The following is a 21,286-nucleotide window of genomic DNA, read 5'->3' on the forward strand; positions in this document are numbered from 1 at the left end:
CCCAGAGCCAAGCCTCCTCCCACGGCAGAAAGGAAAGACCAGCCACTCCGGTCTCGCTGCGAGCAGTCAGGTCGGGAGGACCCCAACCCGCCAGGTCTACATCACCCCAGCAATCAAAGTTCGAAGCCCCACTTTTAGAGAACCAGTTCGAGATCCTGGCTGCAGACTCTAAGCAGAACCCCTCTGTCCGCAGCCATCACCAGCAGCCCGAGCTGCTTCCTGCGCAAATTATTCCTAACAGTACGAAGATGAGGAGCACCAATGCGGAGCCTGCCAAGAAGCAAAGACGCCGCCGCCGAGCCCGCCGAACTACCACCCACAACCTACCCGAGCTCAGAGGCAGGAAAGAGGTAAGCTCGGGTGAAGTTAAAGCTCCCCTCCTTTCTGTTCCATCCCCCTGTCTCCCGAGCTCCTGGCTGTTCCAATGCCCAAGGACTTCAAGCTCCCCTCTCTCGATAAATATGACAGGTCGTTCGACCCGAATGATCATGTAGACGCTTTCCAGTCGCAGATGCACTTGGCGAGGGCCAGTGAGTCTTTCATGTGTGTGGCTTTCTCCACCACTTTTAGAGGAGTGGCCCACACATGGTATCGAAACCTTGCACCCGGGTCGATAAGAAGTTGGGTGCAGTTCGCGCAAGCATTCATGTCCCACTTCGTCACCGGCAAGCGGTGCCCACAAACTGAGGAAAGTCTTCTCAACATAGTCCAGAGAGAGGGAGAGTCCATTCGGGGCTATATCAAGCAGTTCAATGATGCATGCATGCAGATACCGCGCCTGGACCCCGTAGTGCGCCTTGCAGCAGCCAAGAAGGGCGTGACACACAAGGAATTCAAGTGGCACATGATTGTCAACCAGCCGGCGACCATAACTGAATTCCTCAAGCTCGTAGATAGGTTCATAGCCACGGAAGAAGAGATCAATCAGAAGGGCGAGAGCGCGCTCGAGAAGAGAAAGAGAGAAGGAGAACTTTCTAGCCAAGGAGACAGCCGAAAGAAGAAGGACGTAGCTCAGGGGGCAAAGCTGGGTCAGCCGTTCCGACCCCCTATGGCAGACTGAACTGACTATACCCCACTAAACGCTAAGCGGGCCAAAATCCAGATGGCAATCAAGGATGCCCTGTACGTGAAGTGGCCACCCCGCCTGAGGGGGAATCCTAATGAAAGGAATAAAAACTTATATTGTAGCTTTCACAGAGACCACGATCATAGTACCGAGAACTGTAAGAATCTCCACGACGAGATAGAAGAACTCATTTGTCGCGGATATCTAAGGAATTTTATACAGAATAACAGTAATTGTAATAATAAAGCAAGTCGGCAAGAGGAGCACGGTAAGGATGTTCCCGAGCCCAGCAGCAAACCGGCAGAGCATTCGTAGAGGCAAACCCCAGAAGAGAGGCCAGTTCGGGGCACCATCCACATGATAGTCGGAGGCTTGATCATTGCGGGATGTACCTCGGCGGTAGGTCGGACATCAGTTCGCAAGGTTGCCAGAGAAGAGCAGAATCCCCCTAAGTGGCCGAAGACAGAGGAACCAATCTTCTTTATGGAAGACGATGTGCGCAAGGTCCACTACCCCCACGATGATGCGCTCGTCATAAAAGTAAGGATCAATGATTTCGAGGTCAGGCGCGTCCTCGTTGACTCAGGTAGCTTGGCAGATATCCTCTTCAAAGCCGCGTTCGACCAGCTTCAGTTGTAGGGATGTGACTTGAGGCCCGCTAATACTCCCTTGGTGGGCTTTAGTGGAGAAGAAGTTAGGCCCCTCGGCAAAATAACAGTACCTGTGGAAGTCGGCACATGGCCCAACGTAGTTAGACTCAACCATGACTTCTTCGTGGTCGCGACCCCCTCCTAGTACAACGCCATAATAGGCCGGCCGATCACCCATGTCCTATGGGCGGTGGTCTCCACTTATCATTTGGCAATGAAATTCCCTACAGACTTCAGAGTAGAAGTAGCGCGGGGCGACCAGCTTGAGTCTCGCAAGTGCTATGTCGCCACCCTCAAGGGAAAGACCAAGGTGGCTGACAACCTCAAACTGGAGCGACCTACGGAGCAAGGCGAACAACGAGCTGCACCCACGGAAGAAACAGTTGCCATTCCGACTTCAGCAGAAGACCCAGCTCGGACACTTCAGATCGGTGCTTTAGCCCAGGAATCCCTACAATCCGAACTAGTAACTTTCTTACTTCAAAACTTAGATGTTTTTGCATGGTCCATGACAAAGATGCCCGGTATAGACCCTCTTATAACTCACAAGCTCAATACGGATCCTGTAGTTAGGCCCGTTAGACAGAAGAAACGCAACCTAGCCCCGGAGCGATGGAAAGCAGTCGACGAGGAGGTCGCGAAGCTCCTCGCAGCCGACTTCGTAAGAGAAGTCCATTACCCGAGCTGGGTAGCCAACCCTGTTCTAGTAAAGAAGGCTAACGATAAGTGGCGCATGTACGTCGACTATACCGACCTAAACCGAGCCTGCCCAAAAGACTACTTCCCACTCCCCAGAATCGACCGCCTGGTAGACGCGACCTCAGGGCACAAGTTGCTGAGTTTCTTAAACGCCTATTCAGGCTATAACCAAATCAGGATGGACCCGGCGGATGAAGAAAAAACTGCCTTCATCACAGAGTTCAGTCTATATTGTTACAAGGTTATGCCCTTCGGGTTGAAAAATGCTGGGGCAACCTTTCAAAGGCTTGTAAAAAAATTATTTGAGCCATTAACTGGCAGAAAAATAGAGTGTTATGTAGACGACATGGTCGTCAAAACTCAATTCTCACACGAATTAATACAAGACTTGCATTCTGTCTTTCAAATTCTGTGACAATTTAACATGAAGTTGAATCCAAACAAGTGTGTCTTCGGTGTCACCTCGGGCAAATTCGTAGTATACATCGTTAACCGGCGCGGCATTGAGGCCAACCCGGATAAGATTAAGACCATCTTAGATATGAGACCACCCCAGAAGTTGAAGGAGGTTCAGAGGTTGAATGGTCGTATAGCCGCCCTGAGCCGCTTTATGTCCAAATCAGCGGACCGCTGTCTACCTTTCTTTAAGGCAATTAAAAGAAAAGGGTTCGAATGGACCCAAGACTGCCAGCTCGTGTTTGACGAGCTCAAGAAATACCTCGCTAGTGTGTCAATCTTAATCCGGCATGAAGAGGGCGATGTTTTAGAGCTGTACCTCTCGGCAAGTGACGAAGTGGTCAGTTCGGTACTAATAAAGGAAGTAGATCAGGTCCAATGACCCATCTATTATGTTAGTAAAGTATTGCAGGGAGCAAAGACGAGATATCCAGAGATAGAGAAGCTAGCCTACTTACTGGTCATTGTAGCTCGGAAGCTTCGTCTGTACTTCCAGGCTCATATTGTTATCGTCATCACCGACAAACCTCTGAGGCAAGTCTTACTTAAGCCCGAGGTCTCTGGTCGATTAACGAAGTGGGCTGTTGAGCTCAGCGAGTACGACCTCCAATACAAGCCGCGAACTACTATTAAGGCCCAAGCCTTAGTAGATTTCATTGCCGAGTGCACTTTCAGCTCCGAAGTCCCCAGTCTGGGTGAGCCCAGAGCTCCCAGGCCAGTTGAGTCCGGGCCCCGTGAGGTAGCAGCTAGTGTGGCATCTCTCCTAGTTAGGCCAAACGCGAACTAGGATGAGGAGCCCTGGATCCTTCACGTAGATGGCTCCTCGAACCAGTAGGGCAGCGGAGCCAGAATAGTTCTGCACGGACCAAGTGGCAAAAATTGGAGTATGCACTACGCTTCGATTTTGCGGCATCCAACAATGAAGTGGAATACGAAGCGTTGATAGCTAGACTAGCTTTAGCCAGAGAAGTAAAAGCCAAGCACATCGTCATCTACAGCGATTCCCAACTCGTAGTCAACCAAGTCACAGGAGATTATGAAACTCACGAACCAACCAAAGTAAGAGAGGCTCTGCTCAACTTCCAGCCACACTTCATCAGGCAAATCCCGAGGTCAGAGAATGCTGAGGTCAATGCCCTATTCCGGTTAGCCAGCACCAGCGATATTACCATGGGAACCGTGTACATAAAGGACCTGCCTCGGCCTAACATTCTCGGGGGGGCAGAGGAGGTCGCTCCCGTCGTTCAAGCAGAGTCGAGCTAGATTGACCCGCTCGCGAGCTTCTTGCTACACGGGACCCTCCCTGCAGATCGCAATGCGGCCAGAAGGGTAGAGCGCCAGGCAGCCAAATACGTCATAATAGATGAACGGCTGTACCGGAGATGGGGATCCAACAGAATTTCACTTTAGTTGCACACCCTCAAGCAAACGGTCAAGCAGAAGTCACAAACAGAGCCATCCTCCGTGGACTGAAGGAAAATTTGGACCGAGCTAAAGGATTGTGGGTAGACGAGCTACCCAGTGTTCTCTAGGCTTACCGAACCACGGAGAAAACTGCCACAGGAGAGACTCCCTTCAACCTCACCTATGGCACCGAAGCAGTTATCCCAATAGAAATTGAAGTACCTACGCTGCGACTGAAAGCATACAATGATAAGACGAATGAGGATGAGCTACGTACCAACTTCGATCTACTCGACGAAGTAAGGGACCTCGCGTACATCAGGACTGCAACTTACCAGTAAAGAGTAGCTCGGTACTATAATGCCAAGGCCAAGAAGCGGAACCTCCGCGTTGGTGACCTGGTCCTTCGTAAAGTTATGGTACCTGAGCCCGGCGCTGGCAAGCTCGGGTCCAACTGGGAAGGACCTTACTGAGTGAAACGAGTGCAAAAGGAAGAAAAGAAAACCCAAAATTTATCAAGTTTAGCCCAGCCCAACCATGAGAGCAAGGGAGTTTCATTCGGCCCAAGTAGTGCAAGCTAACTCTTTGGAAAACCCAAGGGAAGAAGCCTAGCAAGAAGGAAATTTCGTTCCAGCCCATTTTTAGCCCAAAGAACAGCCTAGAGTGCAGACTACATAAGCTCAAAAGCAAGCTAAGTTGCAACCCAAATAGCAGCCCAAAGGGAGCTAGGGGCGGCAACTCCTAGAAGTTTCTTGAAGAGAAGGAGGAAGCACTCTAGAAGGTTCATGAGGGGTGTAATACACCCAATTCTAGAGACTTCAAGAAGAAGCAAGAGCTTCCTTGAAAGCCTATATAAGGAGGCCTCTAGAAGGGGAAAAAGGGTCCATCACCTAATTTCAAACTCTCCTTGAGCTCTTGTTCTAAGAGAGAAGAAGAGAGAGAGATAGGCGCAAGAGAGGAGAAGAGAGGAGGAACAAGCAGCTTCAAGAGAAGAAGAAGCTGAATTCGAAGGGGGAGAAAGCAATTGGAGATCAAGGTTTCATCCTCACTTGATTTCTGCACAAATTGGTAATCGAATTCAGCTAAGATATATGTAATTTCTCCATCAAATTTTCCTTTCTTGCTGTAATCAAAGCAAAAAAAAAAGATTTTGTTATAGTTCAATAGTATAGTTGCATTACTTCTTTGTGTTCTAGTTTATTTCATCTCAAAAGAAAAAAAATTATATCAATGTATGGCTGAATGATGGATAGACGGTTAGTACAGTTCTGATTGCATTAACTGTGATTTATAGAATTCAGACCTGAACTTATTGCTTGCATATTTTGTGGTTCAGATTTGATCACACTGCTTATCACTTTTGCAATCAAATCTGAACACTTAATGAAGCATTTTTGTTCTAACTTAGGGCTTTCAATTCAGAGTTTCAGATCTGAAATCAGACCTGTATTCACCATGATTTCAGATCTGAAACCCACATCAATTCAGAGATTTAGCAGGTCTTATGGGAAGCAAATAAGAACAGACCTGATATACAGACCTGAAACTTTGCTACCATACATAACCACTGATTTCAGATCTGTATACACTTGCACTCCTTGCTGAATTTCCATACCAGCCCTGACCTAGCATCAAGTAGCTGTTGTATTTGATTGATCAAGTAACTGTTGTAATTTCAGCTGCTGTAAAACCTCACAATAACCACTGATTTCAGATTGAGTAGCTGCTACTCAAAAGAGTGCAGTTCAGATCTGATTACTTTTCTTGTTACTTCTGAAATCAAAGATCAAATCTAAACTCATTATTGCTATAGCTTCTGCTCTTTTTGGTCTGCGTATCTTATGAAACTAATGTGGTGTCCTTTCATTACTAATGAAGCTGGTCTTCTTTCCTATTGCTGAATTGCTTCATATTTGATTTCTGTTTTAGTTTAGGTAGTTTAGTTGATTGCTGGTTTTGTTTATCTCAGAAAAAAAAAATAGATAAAAGTTGAATTGCTGAATTGTTTCATCTCATAGGCGGCTAGTGCAGTTCAGATCTGATTACCTTAGCTATGATTCCTGAAATCGAAAATCAGATCTGAACTCATTATAATTGCTATAGTTTCATTAGTGTAGCTGCTCTTTTTGGTCTGCATATTTTATGAAAACAATGTGGTTCATATCTGATTAACTTACCTATCACTTCTGCAATAAGATCTGAACACATACCGAAATCAGATCTGTCATAACTTGCTTTCAATTTTGATTTAATAAGAACTGCTAAATCTCTGAATTAAAGTAGGTTTCATATCTGTATTTGTGGTGTAGTTCAGATCTGTATTACTGATCTGTTTAGTGGCTATACTAGTCATGGTAGCAAGATTCAAATCTGTAAACTCTAACTCTTACTGCTGAAATCACATACCAGATATGAGCACACTGAATGTCTTTTTACTGCTGATTGATTTCATTTTTGTACATATCTGTATACAGCATGCTTCAGTGCTGATATCAATGGTTTGTCTTGTTGTTTTGCTCAGTTTTTAGTATGGCCACTTTAGCTGGTGTTTGGTGAAGCATAACTCATAAAAACAGTAGATCTAATTTTTAGTAGCCTTTCAATATGGAGCTCAGACCTGAACACAGTTGTTCTACTCTCAATAGCTACTGATTTTAGACCTGTACATTAACCTGCAATATGGAGCACTCTACAAGGTTCATGAGGGGTGTAATACACCCAATTCTAGAGACTTCAGGAAGAGGCAAGAGCTTCCTTGAAAGCCTATATAAGGAAGCCTCTAGAAGGGGAAAAAGGGTCCAACACCTGATTTCAAACTCTCCTTGAGTTCTTGTTCTAAGAGAGAAGAAGAGAGAGATAGGCGCAAGAGAGGAGAAGAGAGGAGGAACGAGCAGCTTCAAGAGAAGAAGAAGCTGAATTCGAAGGGGGAGAAAGCAATTGGAGATCAAAGTATCATCCTCACTTGATTTCTGCACAAATTGGAAATCGAATTCAGCTAAGACTTATGTAATTTCTCCATCAAATTTTCCTTTCTTGCTATAATCAAAGCATGTATTATGCAAATTCAATTCTGTAATTTGTTTTTTAAGTTCATTCGAGTAAAGTAGATTCAATCTTGAAGTTTCTTGTTTGGAATATCAATAGTGGATTGTTGGCCGAACTGCTATTTTGAAATCTCATATCTGAAATTTCAGATCATGAATTTACAAGGTCTGAATTGCTATTTTCCAATCTTAGATCTGTAAATTCAGATCATGAAATAGTGAGATCCGAACTGCTATTCTATAAAATCAGATCTGTGATTTCAGATCATGAACTTATAATACCTGAATTACTTGAGAAAGAATTCAGGTAGCTTTAATTCAGTCTGGCCGAATTGTTCATCTTTCTTGGAATTCCTAGAGTACTTGAGAAAGACTCTAAGATTTCAGATCTGCCAATCAAGAGCCGAATTGAGTGCAAGGTTAGAGATAACTTGCACAATTCGGTTGGTGTTTATTCAACTGAATTGATGATCATCCAGCTGAAATGAAGCCCTAGAATTGCTAGATCTGAATGCATGCATGGTGATTAGATCATTGATAGAGATATAAGGACCATCACTCAAGCATAGATTGAACATGCGCTCGAGAGAGGCTGTCATTGCTTTGTGATTTCACCAAACCAAGGTTGAATCATATTCTATTCGAATTGCCTAGAAAAATAGTTGTTGGATTTATTTTTCTATGCATCTTTAGCTTGTCTCCACACTTGCATACAAGGTGTTTGGTCCAATGTGTTAGAAATAACTTTGAAGTTAGAATTTCATATTTTCATTAGTTTTACATTTCGGCTTATCAGATAACAGTAGACTGATTTATTACTAGTAGTTGCTACATAAGTCCTCGTGAGAACGATACTCTACTCACTACTCTATTACTTGAGCGGCTAGTGCACTTGCTAGTGTCACAATGAGCCACACGTCAATGTCTCCCTCCAAGTCGATGACAGGTTGAGCGCTGGGGAGCTCGGGCTCTGGAGCTGGGGCCTGTGGAGGCTGAGCCTCGGTAGAGGCCTGCGGGAACTCGACGTGTGCCTTCTTGTCGACGCGCTTCTTCCTCTTCATCTGGCAGAAGAGGACTATCTATCTTTTTCGCCTCCATGGAACCTGTAGTGAAGATCGACGTTAGTAACCCTGAAGTAAGTATGCGAACAAAAAAGTCGAAGTAAAGACAAACCTACCCGGACTCAAGCCGGCCTGGATGAGCTTCTCCTCAGCTGTGAAATCCTTGTAATTCTACCCGAGCTGAGTCCACGACTGAAGTGACTTCTTAGTCTTCCCATCAAGGATAACACCGGGGTCTTGAACGGCCACCCTTCAGTCAGTGGGGAAAGGCCACCCCGTGCTGCTCCAAACTACGAAGTAGTTCCGCTTCCAGGCTGGGACTTTACTCGGGAGCTTGTGCATTAACTTAAAACCCGGGCGAGGAGACAGATAATAAGCCCGTCTGTGCCTGGGGAGAGCATCCGAAGCGCTCTTCTTTATTGCCAAGATAGAACAGAGGACATCTAGGTCAATGGAGAAGGTGCGGTCGAAGCAAAGGAAAATGGTCCCAACCACATTCCGTATGGAATTCGGGTGAAGCTGGTCCAAGGTAATGTTAAAGTGCACCAGCACCTCAACAACCAGGGGGGAAGAGGGAGACGGAGTCTAGTGACCAGTTGCTCCCTGAAGACCACGATCTCATCGGGACCGTGCTCCCATGGAAAACTACTGGTAGAAAGGCTATAAGAGTACTCCCTAGGAAGGTGGAACCTCTGTATGAGATCCTGAAGTCTCTCCAGAGTCATGGTGGAAGGGTCGAACTGATCTGGCACCCGACCTCGGTGGGAGGTGAATGCCAAATGACTCGAAGCCACCCGTACATCGGACGGCTGGGCGGCAAGAGAACCACCCTAAGCCGAGGTACCCACCTCAGGCTCGTCTATAAGGCTATCTACACTAGACGACATGAAAGCACGAAAGGAAAGAAAGTTTAGAAAAGAAAAGGAAGCTCGGGGACTCACCGCAGAAAACACGAACCAAACTGGGGAAATCACTGAACTAGAAAACCTGAGCTGGGAACCTCAGACGCGAGCTCATACTGACGCTGAAGACTTTGTGGCAAAGAAATGACCAAGGGTCCCCCACTATTTATAGCCACTGCATCCGGGCGTTAACGGTCGAGACTGAGATGATCCAACGGCTCTCAAAGAAATCGGCTATGGGTTCCTCGAGGTGAAATTAGTTTAGCGCGTTTTTTGGCGTCTGCAAAGCCCAAATCGTGTGACGTCCGCGCGTAAACCAAATGCGACCCGGGTTTCTTTTGATTGAGCTGGGAACTGGACCGGTCCAAGTAGGCGAATCGCGTGACGGAGTGGCATGAGTACCGAAGCCAAATCCACTCGACGCGTCATGAACTCCACGCATTGGGTCAACACCGCCAACACAGGGAGTGGGGGGCAATTGATGGAGGGTGATTTGGCCCGACCTCATAGCACGGGTACACGTGAGTATGACCTTGATCAAGCGATGACTCAGCGTTACAGCACAACAAGCGCAGCCGCAACTCAGTGGGAAGGGCTAACCGAGTTTAGTCTGGCAACTCGGCAGGTTAGGCTACTCGCCGAGAGCCGCCTGGCTTGCACCTCCTTCCCAAGGCTGAGGCACTCCGAGCTACCTCCAAGCTCGGGGCCCCCTGACCTTTCCTAATGCCCGAGCTCCTCCTAGTGGATTTTAGGCCACTCCTAAACAGGAACACCCCGATCCATCTCTGGATACCCCAAGGTAGAGATACCTCGGGCCAGACAACTCGGTGTAGCTTGCCACAGGCAGCTCGCCACTTGCAGGTTGGCTCAGTACAGGGTAGCTCGCAGAAGAGCAGTTCAGCACATCACAGGAAGGCCTCCTGCCTGACCACCGTACCTGACAAACCTGGAGACTACAACCACGTCTCTCGTCAGACAGTGTTGTGACCACCACCTGCCTCTGACAGGGCAGGTATAACCACCACTGTCATCCTTCCACAGCCGTTACAGCCAGGACTGAAGTGGCACGCGCGGGGCCATCGTTGTAGCGTACGCACCTATCAGGTGTAAGATACCTTAGCTTTCTTCCTCTCTTTGCATATTTCTCAGAACTCTAACTTAAGCGTCAGAGTGTTCCCGCCGGGCAAGCCCCCCGGGAATCCCTCATCTTCTCCATCTCAGGTACCTTTCAGGAGCCTCGCAAGTTTCAGCTAGGAGTGACCGGATTGTGCATCATCATATATATTTTAGTTTATTTTTAATTTAGATTTTAATTTTTTTATAAAAATATTAAAAATTGCGATTTGAGGCCAAAAAATAGGTTTTTTCACAAAAATATCGGGAAAAGGCACCTATGGCCTTGGGATGCATAGATGTCAAAATGTTACTCAAAATCGAAAAAATAAAAAGATCACTCCATTAGACATCAGAGTGCAAAGTTATGGCATTCAAAAGTTTACATATACACTAAATGTGCAATCTGCTACAATCAAGTTTTTCATACAAATAGGAGTTCACATTTACACCAATTTACATGTAGTCCTGTAGCAAATACCTTAGAATGCAAAATATATTTTCATTATTGTCTATCTAACAGCCCTAATTTAGAATTTACAATAACTTAGCTGACTACAATATTTAGCGGTTTGTGAAGGTTAAATTAAAGAATGGACTTGGTCCATTTGGCATCATCTTATCTAGTCTTAATGTAACATACCACCCCTTACATAGGCCGACTAACCCACTTTCTTTCTCTCTCTCTCTCTACATATATATATATATATATATGTGTGTGTGTGTGTGTGTGTAGGGGTGCAACTTGGGCGGGCCGAGCCCGAGCCTGAACCGGCCCAACCCGGAATTTTACACGGGTTGGGCTTGGATTTTCAGTCTCGGACTGGGCTTGGGCCCAAGAAGTCAGTTTTTTTTTTATTTGGGTTGGGCTTGAGCGTAGCCCTTAGGTAGCCCGAACCCAGCCCGAGTCCAACCCAATTATATACATTTATACATATTTGTGTATATATGTAAATGTTGCATGCATATTTACATATATATACATATATATTTGTATATATAACATTTGTATAGATATTTTGCATACATATTTACATACATAAATATATGAATATATATTTGCATAAATACATTTATATATGTGTAATTTTAGAGTGGGTTCATTGACCGACCCGAGCCCGGCCCAGGCCTGAACCCAACCTGAGTGCAACAAATTACAGGGCGGGCTGGGCTTGGGTTGAGAAAATTGGGCTTGACCTCAAGCCTTAAGCCCAAATTTTAGGGTCGGGCTTGGGTTGACCATAAACCCGACCCAACCCACCCGACCTGCACCCCTATCTCTATGGCATAATTTTAAAAATGGAACTAGAACCAAAACTACTTTGGCCACTAGTTTCTGGGTCAACAGTTTAACAATCTGATTTGAATGGATAGCTTTTTTTAATTTAAAAAATAAATAATTAAAATAAAGCCCAAAAACCGTTGTCCAGGTTGAACGGATCAATAGTTCAACTACTCAAGTCAATGGGTCGCTGACCAAGTCCACGGTTTTTGGCCAAATAATAGATTAAGGATGAAACAGAACCAGTTGCCTAGACAGTTTCTGGATTGAATGGTCCAACCGTCCAAGCCAACAATGATTCGAAAACCATGGTTTAATCTATATTTTTTTTATTAATTTAAATCATCTATATATATTCTAAAGTAGAGCTTGTCATGTTAGCAGCCCTCTCCTTTCTGCTTTACCCCAAGGGAGCAATTCTAGAGGGGGTACAAGATTCCCTCTAGAAGCCCATGGAGTTGCCACCTAGCATGGCAATCTCCCCCTTTTTTGCCCAAAAATTATCACTCCCAAAACCATTCCTTATTTCTCTCATCCAACGGAGACTCCATAGGTTACCAATTTCCCTCTTTTAAAGCATATTTAATCCCCTTGATTAACGGTGGCCACGAGTCAAGCTTCTCACAAGCTATTCGAGCTCAGCTCGGTTTAAACCAAGCTTTGAGCCAAGCTCGAGCCCAGTGAAGCTCGATTCATGAGGCTCACGAGCCTAGTATAATAAATAAATATTTTTTTATTATATACATACATACATATACATATACATATAAATATATAGAATAAACAATTTTTATTATACATATAATAATATTTTTATTTTTATGTATAATAGTAAATAATTTTTATAATTCTTATTTTTTATATGTAAAATAAAAATATTTTATATGTATATTTTTTTTATATGTATAATAACAAATAATTTTTATAATTCTTAATTTTTCATGTAATATAAAAAAAATATTTTTATATGTATAATTCTTATTTTTTAGAAAAAAACTTGGCTTGTAGTCGAGCTCGAGCCGAACTGAGCTTGAACCGAGCCAAGATCGAGCTCAAGTCTCTATCTTGAATCGAACTCGAGCCTAACACAATTTCAGTGAGCCGAGCTCAAATAACCAAGTATTCAACTTGGCTCGACTCGAATCCACCCCTACCCTTGATTATAGGCATCTCTATATCTCCCCCTAAACAAGGATGCTTATTTTGCCTTTTTTTTTCACTAACTACTTCTATTACGTATTGGAGTTTACCTCTATTACTTACCAAAAGTTTGTTTTTCATTCCTTTTCTTTCATTCTTCATTCTACATAATGTTTTTCCGTTTTCAAATAATTTTTCTTCCTAAACTACTTCTCCATTGAAGGGAGAAACTGAAAAATAGAAACGGTAAACTGTTAGGAGAGTTGAGTATGGCTTTTAAACAAATTGCCATCTGCTAAACATTGACTGTGGGAGACCTAGGCTAGCAGTTTAGGAATACTGGCACAATTTTTTTTTTTTTGAAGAATGAAAATGAGCAACATAGGACACTTGTCAGTCTGAAAAAAAAATCATTTTTAGGAAAAAAAGTGTTTTGTTCATAGCAATATTTTCTCATTTTGCCTATTTTTACCCATTATTTTCCATTTTAGAATTTCATCTTGGGTAAGAATGAGAAAGAGTGAGAATTGAACCGAACATGGCTTAGTTGTTTATAATTAGGAAAAAGACATGAGGCCAAGATGTGGAGGCTGTTAACCATGAAGATGCTTGGCACTGGGCACTCAGTGGTTAATTTATCAGAAAAGTACAAACAGACCCAATGGAGATTTCTGATTTTCACTACAGAGCTATTAACATTCAAAATGTCAAAAATCCCCACTCTATACATCAATGCCCACCCATGAATTGGCATCAATTCTGAGCTGACACCCACCCCAACTGTACTTTGGGCTTAAAAATTCTGACCCTGGGCTGATCCATCATTCTCCCTTTAATTTATAACTTCGGGTTTGGTCAAGATATGTGAAAATTTTCTTGAAATTAGATCTAATGAGCAGGGTGCTTGGGGCAAAATCACTAATGATAATGATGATTAGATATCGGAACTGCTTAGTAAAAAAAAAAAAGAAATCACATCAAGTAAATAATTGACAAAGAAATCAAACTACCATATGAAGCAATTATTCTTATCAAATCTGTGTTTTCAAATCGTTTGTTGACCCGGACGGTTGGACCATTTGGCTTGGGAATTATCCAAGCAATCAGTTCCATTTCACCCCTAATCTATTCTTTGGCCCAAAACTGTTGACCTGAGCTATCGAATTGTCAATCCATTCAACCCGAACAATGGTTTTTTATCTTTCATTTTAATTTATACTGGGCCATTCATTTGAACCGGATGGTCAAACCATTGGCCAAAACAATTCCAATTCCGAGTTGGTTTTTAAAACATTGTACCAAACAATCCATACAAATTTAGATAATAGAAAGGAGTGGACAACTAGATAGACAAATAACCACACATAGGTTATAGGGAGAACAAAAGAGGTAATGCCTAGGGTAAGAGCCAGAGGAACCATGGTCCCCCCTATGGTCCACAAAATCTCCATTGTAATATAGTTTTCCATGTAAATTTCCCCTCCCACTCTCCACCCCATTGGTTGCCCCTCCTATGGGCCCATTCATATTTATCCCCCCCCTCCCTAAATCTATTTAGGTTTTGGCCCCCCTCATAAAAAATTCCTAGCTCCCGCCCCTGGTAGTACCATCACATGATCTATTGTTACCATTAGCTGCAACCTGAGAACCTTGATTACATTTGATATTTTTCCAATAAAGCTCAGTCTCAAGAAAACCTTCTTTTCTTCTTCCAGCTTAAAAAATACGTACCTTAGAAATCTCTTCCACAAAAATCCAGATACACCATTTCCAAAAAATAACAAAATTTCTTTGAATTATTTAAATAATAAAATTAAAAAATTAAAAATATTATCTAAATATTTCAAGATTTAAATATTTTAAATAAAAATATTAACAACAACTAAATAATTAAATATCCAAATATTTAATATTATGTAATAACTTTCAAATAGATTAAATTTATATATTGAAATTTTTTAATATTTTATTGTATTTATTTTGTAAATATTTTATTTATTGTATTTTTATTATAAATTTATTTTCAATAATTGTGTATTTTCACTATAAATTATAAATAATCATTGGAGATTAAACTATTATTTATTGAAGATTAGACTATTAATTTAACTGAAATTAGGAGGTGTTCACAGGTTGGTTCAATTCGGTGCAAATTGTTTTGCCTACCAAACTAACCTAGTTGGGTTGGAGAGTTGGTCACCCGAAACCGATTAACCATTGTGAAAATTGATCAACTTGGATTGTATTAGTTTAGGTCGGTTTTTCATTTGATCGGTCGGTTCAAAAGATTTAAACTTAAAAAGTTAAATTTAAATTTTCAAAAGTTACAACAATATTGTTATAAAAATAAATTAAAAAAAATTAAATTTACAATGTAAAATATTTTAGACTAAGAAATATAAAAAAATTCCCACTTTCCCATATTGAAAATTTATATTTAAAATATAAAATATTAATATATATATCTATGGTCAGTTCAGATCAATTTTGGTCAGTTTACAAATGGTCAAACCAAAACTGATCCAACTTGGTCGGATTGGGAAATTGCTTAACGAAAGCCGATGGAAATACTAGAAAACCAACCAACTTGGGTTGGGTTGATCGGTTTCATCGGTTCAATGAACAACCCTAGCTGAAATTAATTATTATTATTTTTATATTACAAAAATATTAAAAATAATATATAAAATATAAAAATTATTAATTATTTAAAAAGTTAAAATATAAAACAATTGTATACTTTTACGTATTTCTATTGTTTAACTTTCATTTAACAAAGCCCGTAAATCGTAGAGGTCCCTACTAATATATTATAAAACTTAACTTATACGACAAGAAAGCAAGGGAAGCACATCCATATAGCCAACACTCTGAAGATTACGCACAAATTGCATATCAGCAGTCCCCATGATTCGGTAAGTTATGTGAACAATTGTGATCAGTTTCAGATGCATAGAATTTTATCACCATTACGATCCACATGCTCACAAACTAGCATTGGCCTCTGCGACTGATGTACTTCAATTCCTCGTGCATTATCTTACAAATTGTAAATATGATGCCAGAAATAAGGGTGTCAATGGACCAGTTTTGGATTGGACCCCGTTCAATAGAAAAATAATTTAGACAGACTGGATGGACCAATAAGACATTGGATTGGACCAATTTGATCCAAAATATTTATTAGATTGAATTGGATCTGATCCATCTATAACAAATTTATATTGGATTGGGTTGGATTAAGCCAATAACTAGTCCATTGGTATAAGATAAGAATATATGTGTCAATGGACCAGGTTTGGGTTGAAAACCAATCTAAATCAAAATGAATTTGAACAGATTGAATGGTCTAGACATTAAATTGGACCGGTCCAGATTGATCCAAAACATTCATTGGATTGGATTAGACCTGGTCCATTTATAATGGACTCACATTGGACTGGATTAGATTGGACCAAATCTAGTCCAATTGACACCCCTAGCCAAAAATACGCTTTGACCAATCAAAACCCTCTGTGAATTTGATGAAAATCCATCTGAATCTGATTCGTTATAATACCAGCTGATTAATTAGTTATACATTTATCTGGTATCATGTCTTTCCCGCATCATAATCGAACTTAAAATGAAAACAATTAGACAATCAACTCAACTCATTGAAGTACTTCAATGGAAAACCATGGAGGCATTTCATTAATAATTGTAGAAACTCTAAAAACTCAAGAAGACAAAAAAATGAACAGGTGCGAGCTTACACTACCCTGTTAGGCCCAAGCCCAACCCCCTTAATAGCTGTGCCTCTACGTTAGCTCTAGTTCAAATAGAGGGTGGAAAGATTCAGCCCATAAGAGTGGAGGGAATCCAAAAATACACCCAAAATTCCTCCTCGTTAGGATTTAGGGTTGGGGCCTAAAAGGACCCTACATATTAGTTGAACTTCCACTTGAACGTATGTGAAAGAGATGTGGCTAAACTTTATCCAGAGTTCAACTAAGCCAGTGTTAGCCAGGCTTGATGCTTGTAATTTTGAAATTGCATATTGAAGAGAAGGAAAACAAATCTAACTTGAATGCCCAAGCTACATTACATGATAACAAATTGTAATTTCTGGCTTTCTGCATTTTGATCCTCAAGCTACATTACATGATAACAAATTGTTGGGTATAGATTCTGATTTCTGAAACTTTGTGGCTTCCACCTCCCAAGTGATGTTTTGGAGGTAAACAAGTACATATTCTTTGATTCTAAACAGTGCCTCTGGAAGAAGAAATCAAAAGAGCTTAATCTCCTACTCTTGGGTTGTAAAAAAGAAAAAAGAATGCTTAATATCCTTCCAGCCACAAAATCCTATAATGCTTGCTGTTCTGCTTGTTCTATAACGAAAGCTACTTTGCACCTTTATTTCCTCCCAACTTGTTTCTGATGTAAACAATTAAACTATTTGCTGTACAGTCTACAGTCTTGAACTCTTAATCTAACAACAAACCACAGAATTAAATGCAGGGACCACTTTGGAACCACCAGCCTCTAGTCGCGAGTTGCGATCATGACACCAAATCAAATTTCTAACTACAGTCATATTGTGCCATCTCTGTGGAAAGTGAAAACTAAATTCAACAGCCATACCATCTTTTTCAATGCCCATGATGGTGACTTCAATTAGGCCCAAATCCAGAATAAAATGTAAATTAATATTTCAAGGAAAGAGATGGTAAATATAGGTATGGTCCAAGCTAGATTTCTTCCTTCTATAGTTCCAAGTTTAATCTGACCTCTAGGCTTCAGAGAGTAATTGAGAGAGATGGTCCTGTCTTTTGACAAAGGGCATGGAAATATGGAATTCAGATTAGCCTGTCGATGCAGTCCAAATTGCAGACACAGTCTGAGTAGCTCTGAAAATCCTTCTCAATTAAGATAATTTGGGCTTGGGTTTTCAAAGCATTTGGTAAGGTTGTGTTTGAATTGGGGCAGAAGTGAAAATGACGGAAAATGTTTCTGCATGGTTTTCAAAATCGGATCGAACTAAAAAACCGGTAACTGGTTCCGATTTACCTCAGAATTGTTATTTCTCCAAAATCATTGATTTGATCAGTAAACCACTGACATCGAATCATTCAACGGTTTGATCAATTTTATTTTTTATTTTTAATTTTTGTCAGAATGGGCTATTCATTTAATTTGAACTGTTGGACCACTCGACCCGAGAATTGTCCGTTTTAAAAACCTTGGGCTTCTGTGAAGAAAAAAAAAAACAAATAACCGAGTAAAATTTGAAGGAGAATTTAATTCTGGAATCAGCACTGTTTCTCCTTTCCACTTCAGTGCTGCAATCCAAACAATGGATCCCAAAACCCTTTTCTATCATATAGACAGAAATTCCATTGATTATGACACCTGCATTGCAGATTTAAACGTCAGCAGTATGGACCACACATGAACCACCTCTTCCAACAATATCTTCCCTTGGGAAATCTTATTACCACCGCCATCATAAATTCGATAACAACCATTCACTGCCGGAGTGCTGGTAGTCCATATTACTCAACCCCCAGTCCCCACCCTAAATTAGTAACCAATCAATAAATTGAACTGGTCACTAGTGTGGAGTGAGTGGAGTGAGTCCACTCCACAAACACACCCAACCACGCCAAAATTTCATGTGATATTTCCACTTTAATTTTAATTAACAATTAATTAATTGCATATCTTACCGGTAAATAATATATTCCATTGTTCTACTTCTACCGTACAATCAGATTTTCTACCTTCTTTAATTAATTCCTGACCGTACGATAGCATCACCTGTTCTACATTTCAATATACTCATGTTTTCTATGTCGAATCTGGTTCGACTTCGCCTCCCCAGATCTATAGTTTTCTCACTGTCTCTCTTTCTTTTTCTTTTTTCTAAATTAAAAAGAAAAAAAAAAAACAGTTAACAGATGTTGCATCTCCAATCCGTCCTATACTCCGCCGAGCCCACAATCTGTTGAATTGGCTTCCGAAACGATACGATATGGCTGCTAACCATGAAAGCCGTTACCCTCTCCGACACGCGTATGTCTTCCATACGCAACTCCTTCAGTCTCTGTACGTATTCCGGTACGTGCACTAGATCCCATACAACTCCAACCCCGCCGGGCTTCAATACCCTCACCACCTCCCCCAACCCCTTCATCCTCTCCGCCGCTGCCGCTGCCGTCCGATGCCCAAACTCCTTGCCCACCGTGTGCAGAAACACGGCCGACACCACCACGTCGAAGTAGTTATCCGCGAAGGGCAGCCTCCGGGCGTCTCCTTCTCTACATGTCACGTACTCCTGGACGCCTTCAATCCGCGCCGTCCGTAGTGTGGCCACTGCCGTCTTCAGGGGATCGAGGCCCACGACACGCCCGGAACTCCCTTCCTTCTTTAGCTGTAGCGCTACCGCATTGAGGAGGATGCCTCGGCCACATCCAACGTCTAGGGCTGTTTTGACCGTTGACCAATCGCTAACCACGTTGATCATCCGCTGGGCCATGTCCCAGTGAAGGGAGACGGACGAGTAGAAGATGTTGCCGGCAGCAAAGAAGAGACAGACGGCCGAGAGAGCCGTGACGCAGCCGGTGAATCCGGCGATGAAGCGAGGTGCTCCAGCGGGAAGAGCAGGGAAGAGAGATTGGAAAACCGAACAGAGAGGATTGAAGTAGATAAGGAATAGCACTGAGAAAAAGGAGAAGAGGATCGCGTGGATTAAAAGGAAAATTAACGTATGCCATTCTTCCATGCCGTAGATCGCGTAGATCTGCGTCCAATCTCTCCCTGGTTTTCCCATTCTCAGAGGCAAAGGTTTCGACCTTTTAATCTCGGGTTTGCCGAACTAAACTTGAAACCTGCAATATTAAAACATACCAAAACATGAAAACAGTTCAGTCCAGGAAACTGAAAGATAAAAATCATCTAATTGAGAAAAGCATGAATAAATTCTCGAAATATTTCCTATTCAAACTGTTGAATAAAAATCACCTAATTGAATAAAAATCACCTAATTGAGAATATCATGAAGAAGCTCAGATTGTCAGAGCAGGCTGCGAGTACCATTATAGATCAACGAAAGAGACTTCTCGTGCCTATGCCAGCATATCGAACCAGACCAGAAGTGGGAGAAAACCGAAGAAGTCTGATATGAGCGAGAAGTTCATGCCAATATATATGCTCCTTTCCTTCGTCTGAATTATCCGTTTCTGTGCTTCTCTTGAATTTTTATAGAAGAAGAGATGCGCTGGGTTTCTGGTTGTCCTGCCAATCACCGTCTGAAGGAATGGCGGCAACAAGCTTATATATCGAAATCGAGCAAAGGAAATAGGAAGGACTCTCTCTCTCTCTCCCTGGTTTGCTCTGAGCAATGGGCGCGAGTAGGGAGTAAACCAGTAAAAGGACGGAAGGATACTCAATACTTGAATTTTGGATTCCTTTGCGATAATACGCGTACGGTAGTAAGGAAAATTTTTAAATTCTAATTCAGTAAATCCGTACCTAAAGAATTCAGAATCCACTAAGGTGTAGCCGTGTAGGGGACCAAGAGATTTGTGCCAATCATGAACGCATCCTGTGACGTTGTGCAGGAAAAATTTTGTTTCAATAAAATAAAAGGGTAAATTTCACCGACTTACCTCTATTTAAAAATAAATAAATTTTTTAAACAGTAATTTCGATTATCTGATTTTTACAATAATCTCAGTTGAATTGAATTGACCCAATCAAATATGAGCATTTAGTTCTCTCAAAAATAAATAAATAAAAATATGGGTATTTAAGATAATTTTTTTAGCAAATGAGCTATATAATGAAATTAGGCAACTAAGTGTGAAACATGACCCATGCCTTGCATAAAGAAATTCTGGATGATTCATTATTTAATCGATAATAGGCTAAAATTGATAATTTATACTATCACAATTGGTAATTTATATTATTTAATTAAATAAGGGTATTTAGGATGATTCAAATTTTTCTTAGCCAATTTAGTTGTATGAAAATTTAATAAAATGAATTGATGTATTCGATTGGGGCATACATCTTTGAAGTTTTAAACTTTATAAAAGGCTTTTATATTAATGTATTCATGTGTATCTTTTTTAAAGCCGATTTTCATAGTATCTGAATTCATCCGGATATCGTATTAATATTTTAATTCCTGGATAATAGGCTAAAATTTTTGACCAAATGAAATGCATTACAAAGCAATTTCAATTCATGAAATGAGAATTTTAAGAAGAGAGAGAATCAAAAACATATTCCAAAAAATAGGGGATGTAGAAGAATTCTTCTTCAATGAGATATAAACTAAAGCGTGATAAATAGACCGTTCAGAAATCGGACTTTCGGGATCCTCTTACAAGGGGAAAAGGAATGTATTTAGGTTGAATTTTACTAATTAAGCATGTTAATCCTTGTTTAGTCGGTGAAGGGGGAGATCTTTTTTGGTAA

The 21,286-nt window shown here is 41.4% G+C and overlaps 1 protein-coding gene across 3 annotated transcripts; it reads right to left on the reverse strand.

Moving 5' to 3' along the window:
* Positions 1–18,492: 18,492 nt before the first annotated feature.
* LOC104612574 (norajmaline N-methyltransferase) lies at positions 18,493–20,282 on the reverse strand. Of its 3 annotated transcripts, none has more exons than XM_010280019.3 (2): positions 19,895–20,282; positions 18,493–19,689 (listed from the first exon to the last, which is right to left on the reverse strand). In XM_010280019.3, exon 2 carries the CDS (start codon positions 19,629–19,631, stop codon positions 18,753–18,755), a length of 879 nt encoding a protein of 292 aa, XP_010278321.1. In that variant the 5' UTR covers positions 19,632–19,689; positions 19,895–20,282; the 3' UTR covers positions 18,493–18,752. The 3 variants fall into 3 exon arrangements, with proteins under 3 accessions (XP_010278321.1, XP_010278320.1, XP_010278319.1); XM_010280018.3 differs by having other exon boundaries at positions 19,823–20,282; XM_010280017.3 differs by having other exon boundaries at positions 19,842–20,281.
* Between the last annotated feature and the right edge of the window lie 1,004 nt (positions 20,283–21,286).

This window comes from Nelumbo nucifera, chromosome 1 (assembly GCF_055504915.1).
Source record: "Nelumbo nucifera cultivar China Antique chromosome 1, China Antique-T2T, whole genome shotgun sequence".
Classification (NCBI taxonomy): domain Eukaryota; kingdom Viridiplantae; phylum Streptophyta; class Magnoliopsida; order Proteales; family Nelumbonaceae; genus Nelumbo; species Nelumbo nucifera.

Excerpts from the sequence above, each read along its gene's own strand:
- LOC104612574 (XM_010280019.3), bottom strand. The coding sequence starts at position 19,631 with ATGGGAAAACCAGGGAGAGATTGGACGCAGATCTACGCGATCTACGGC.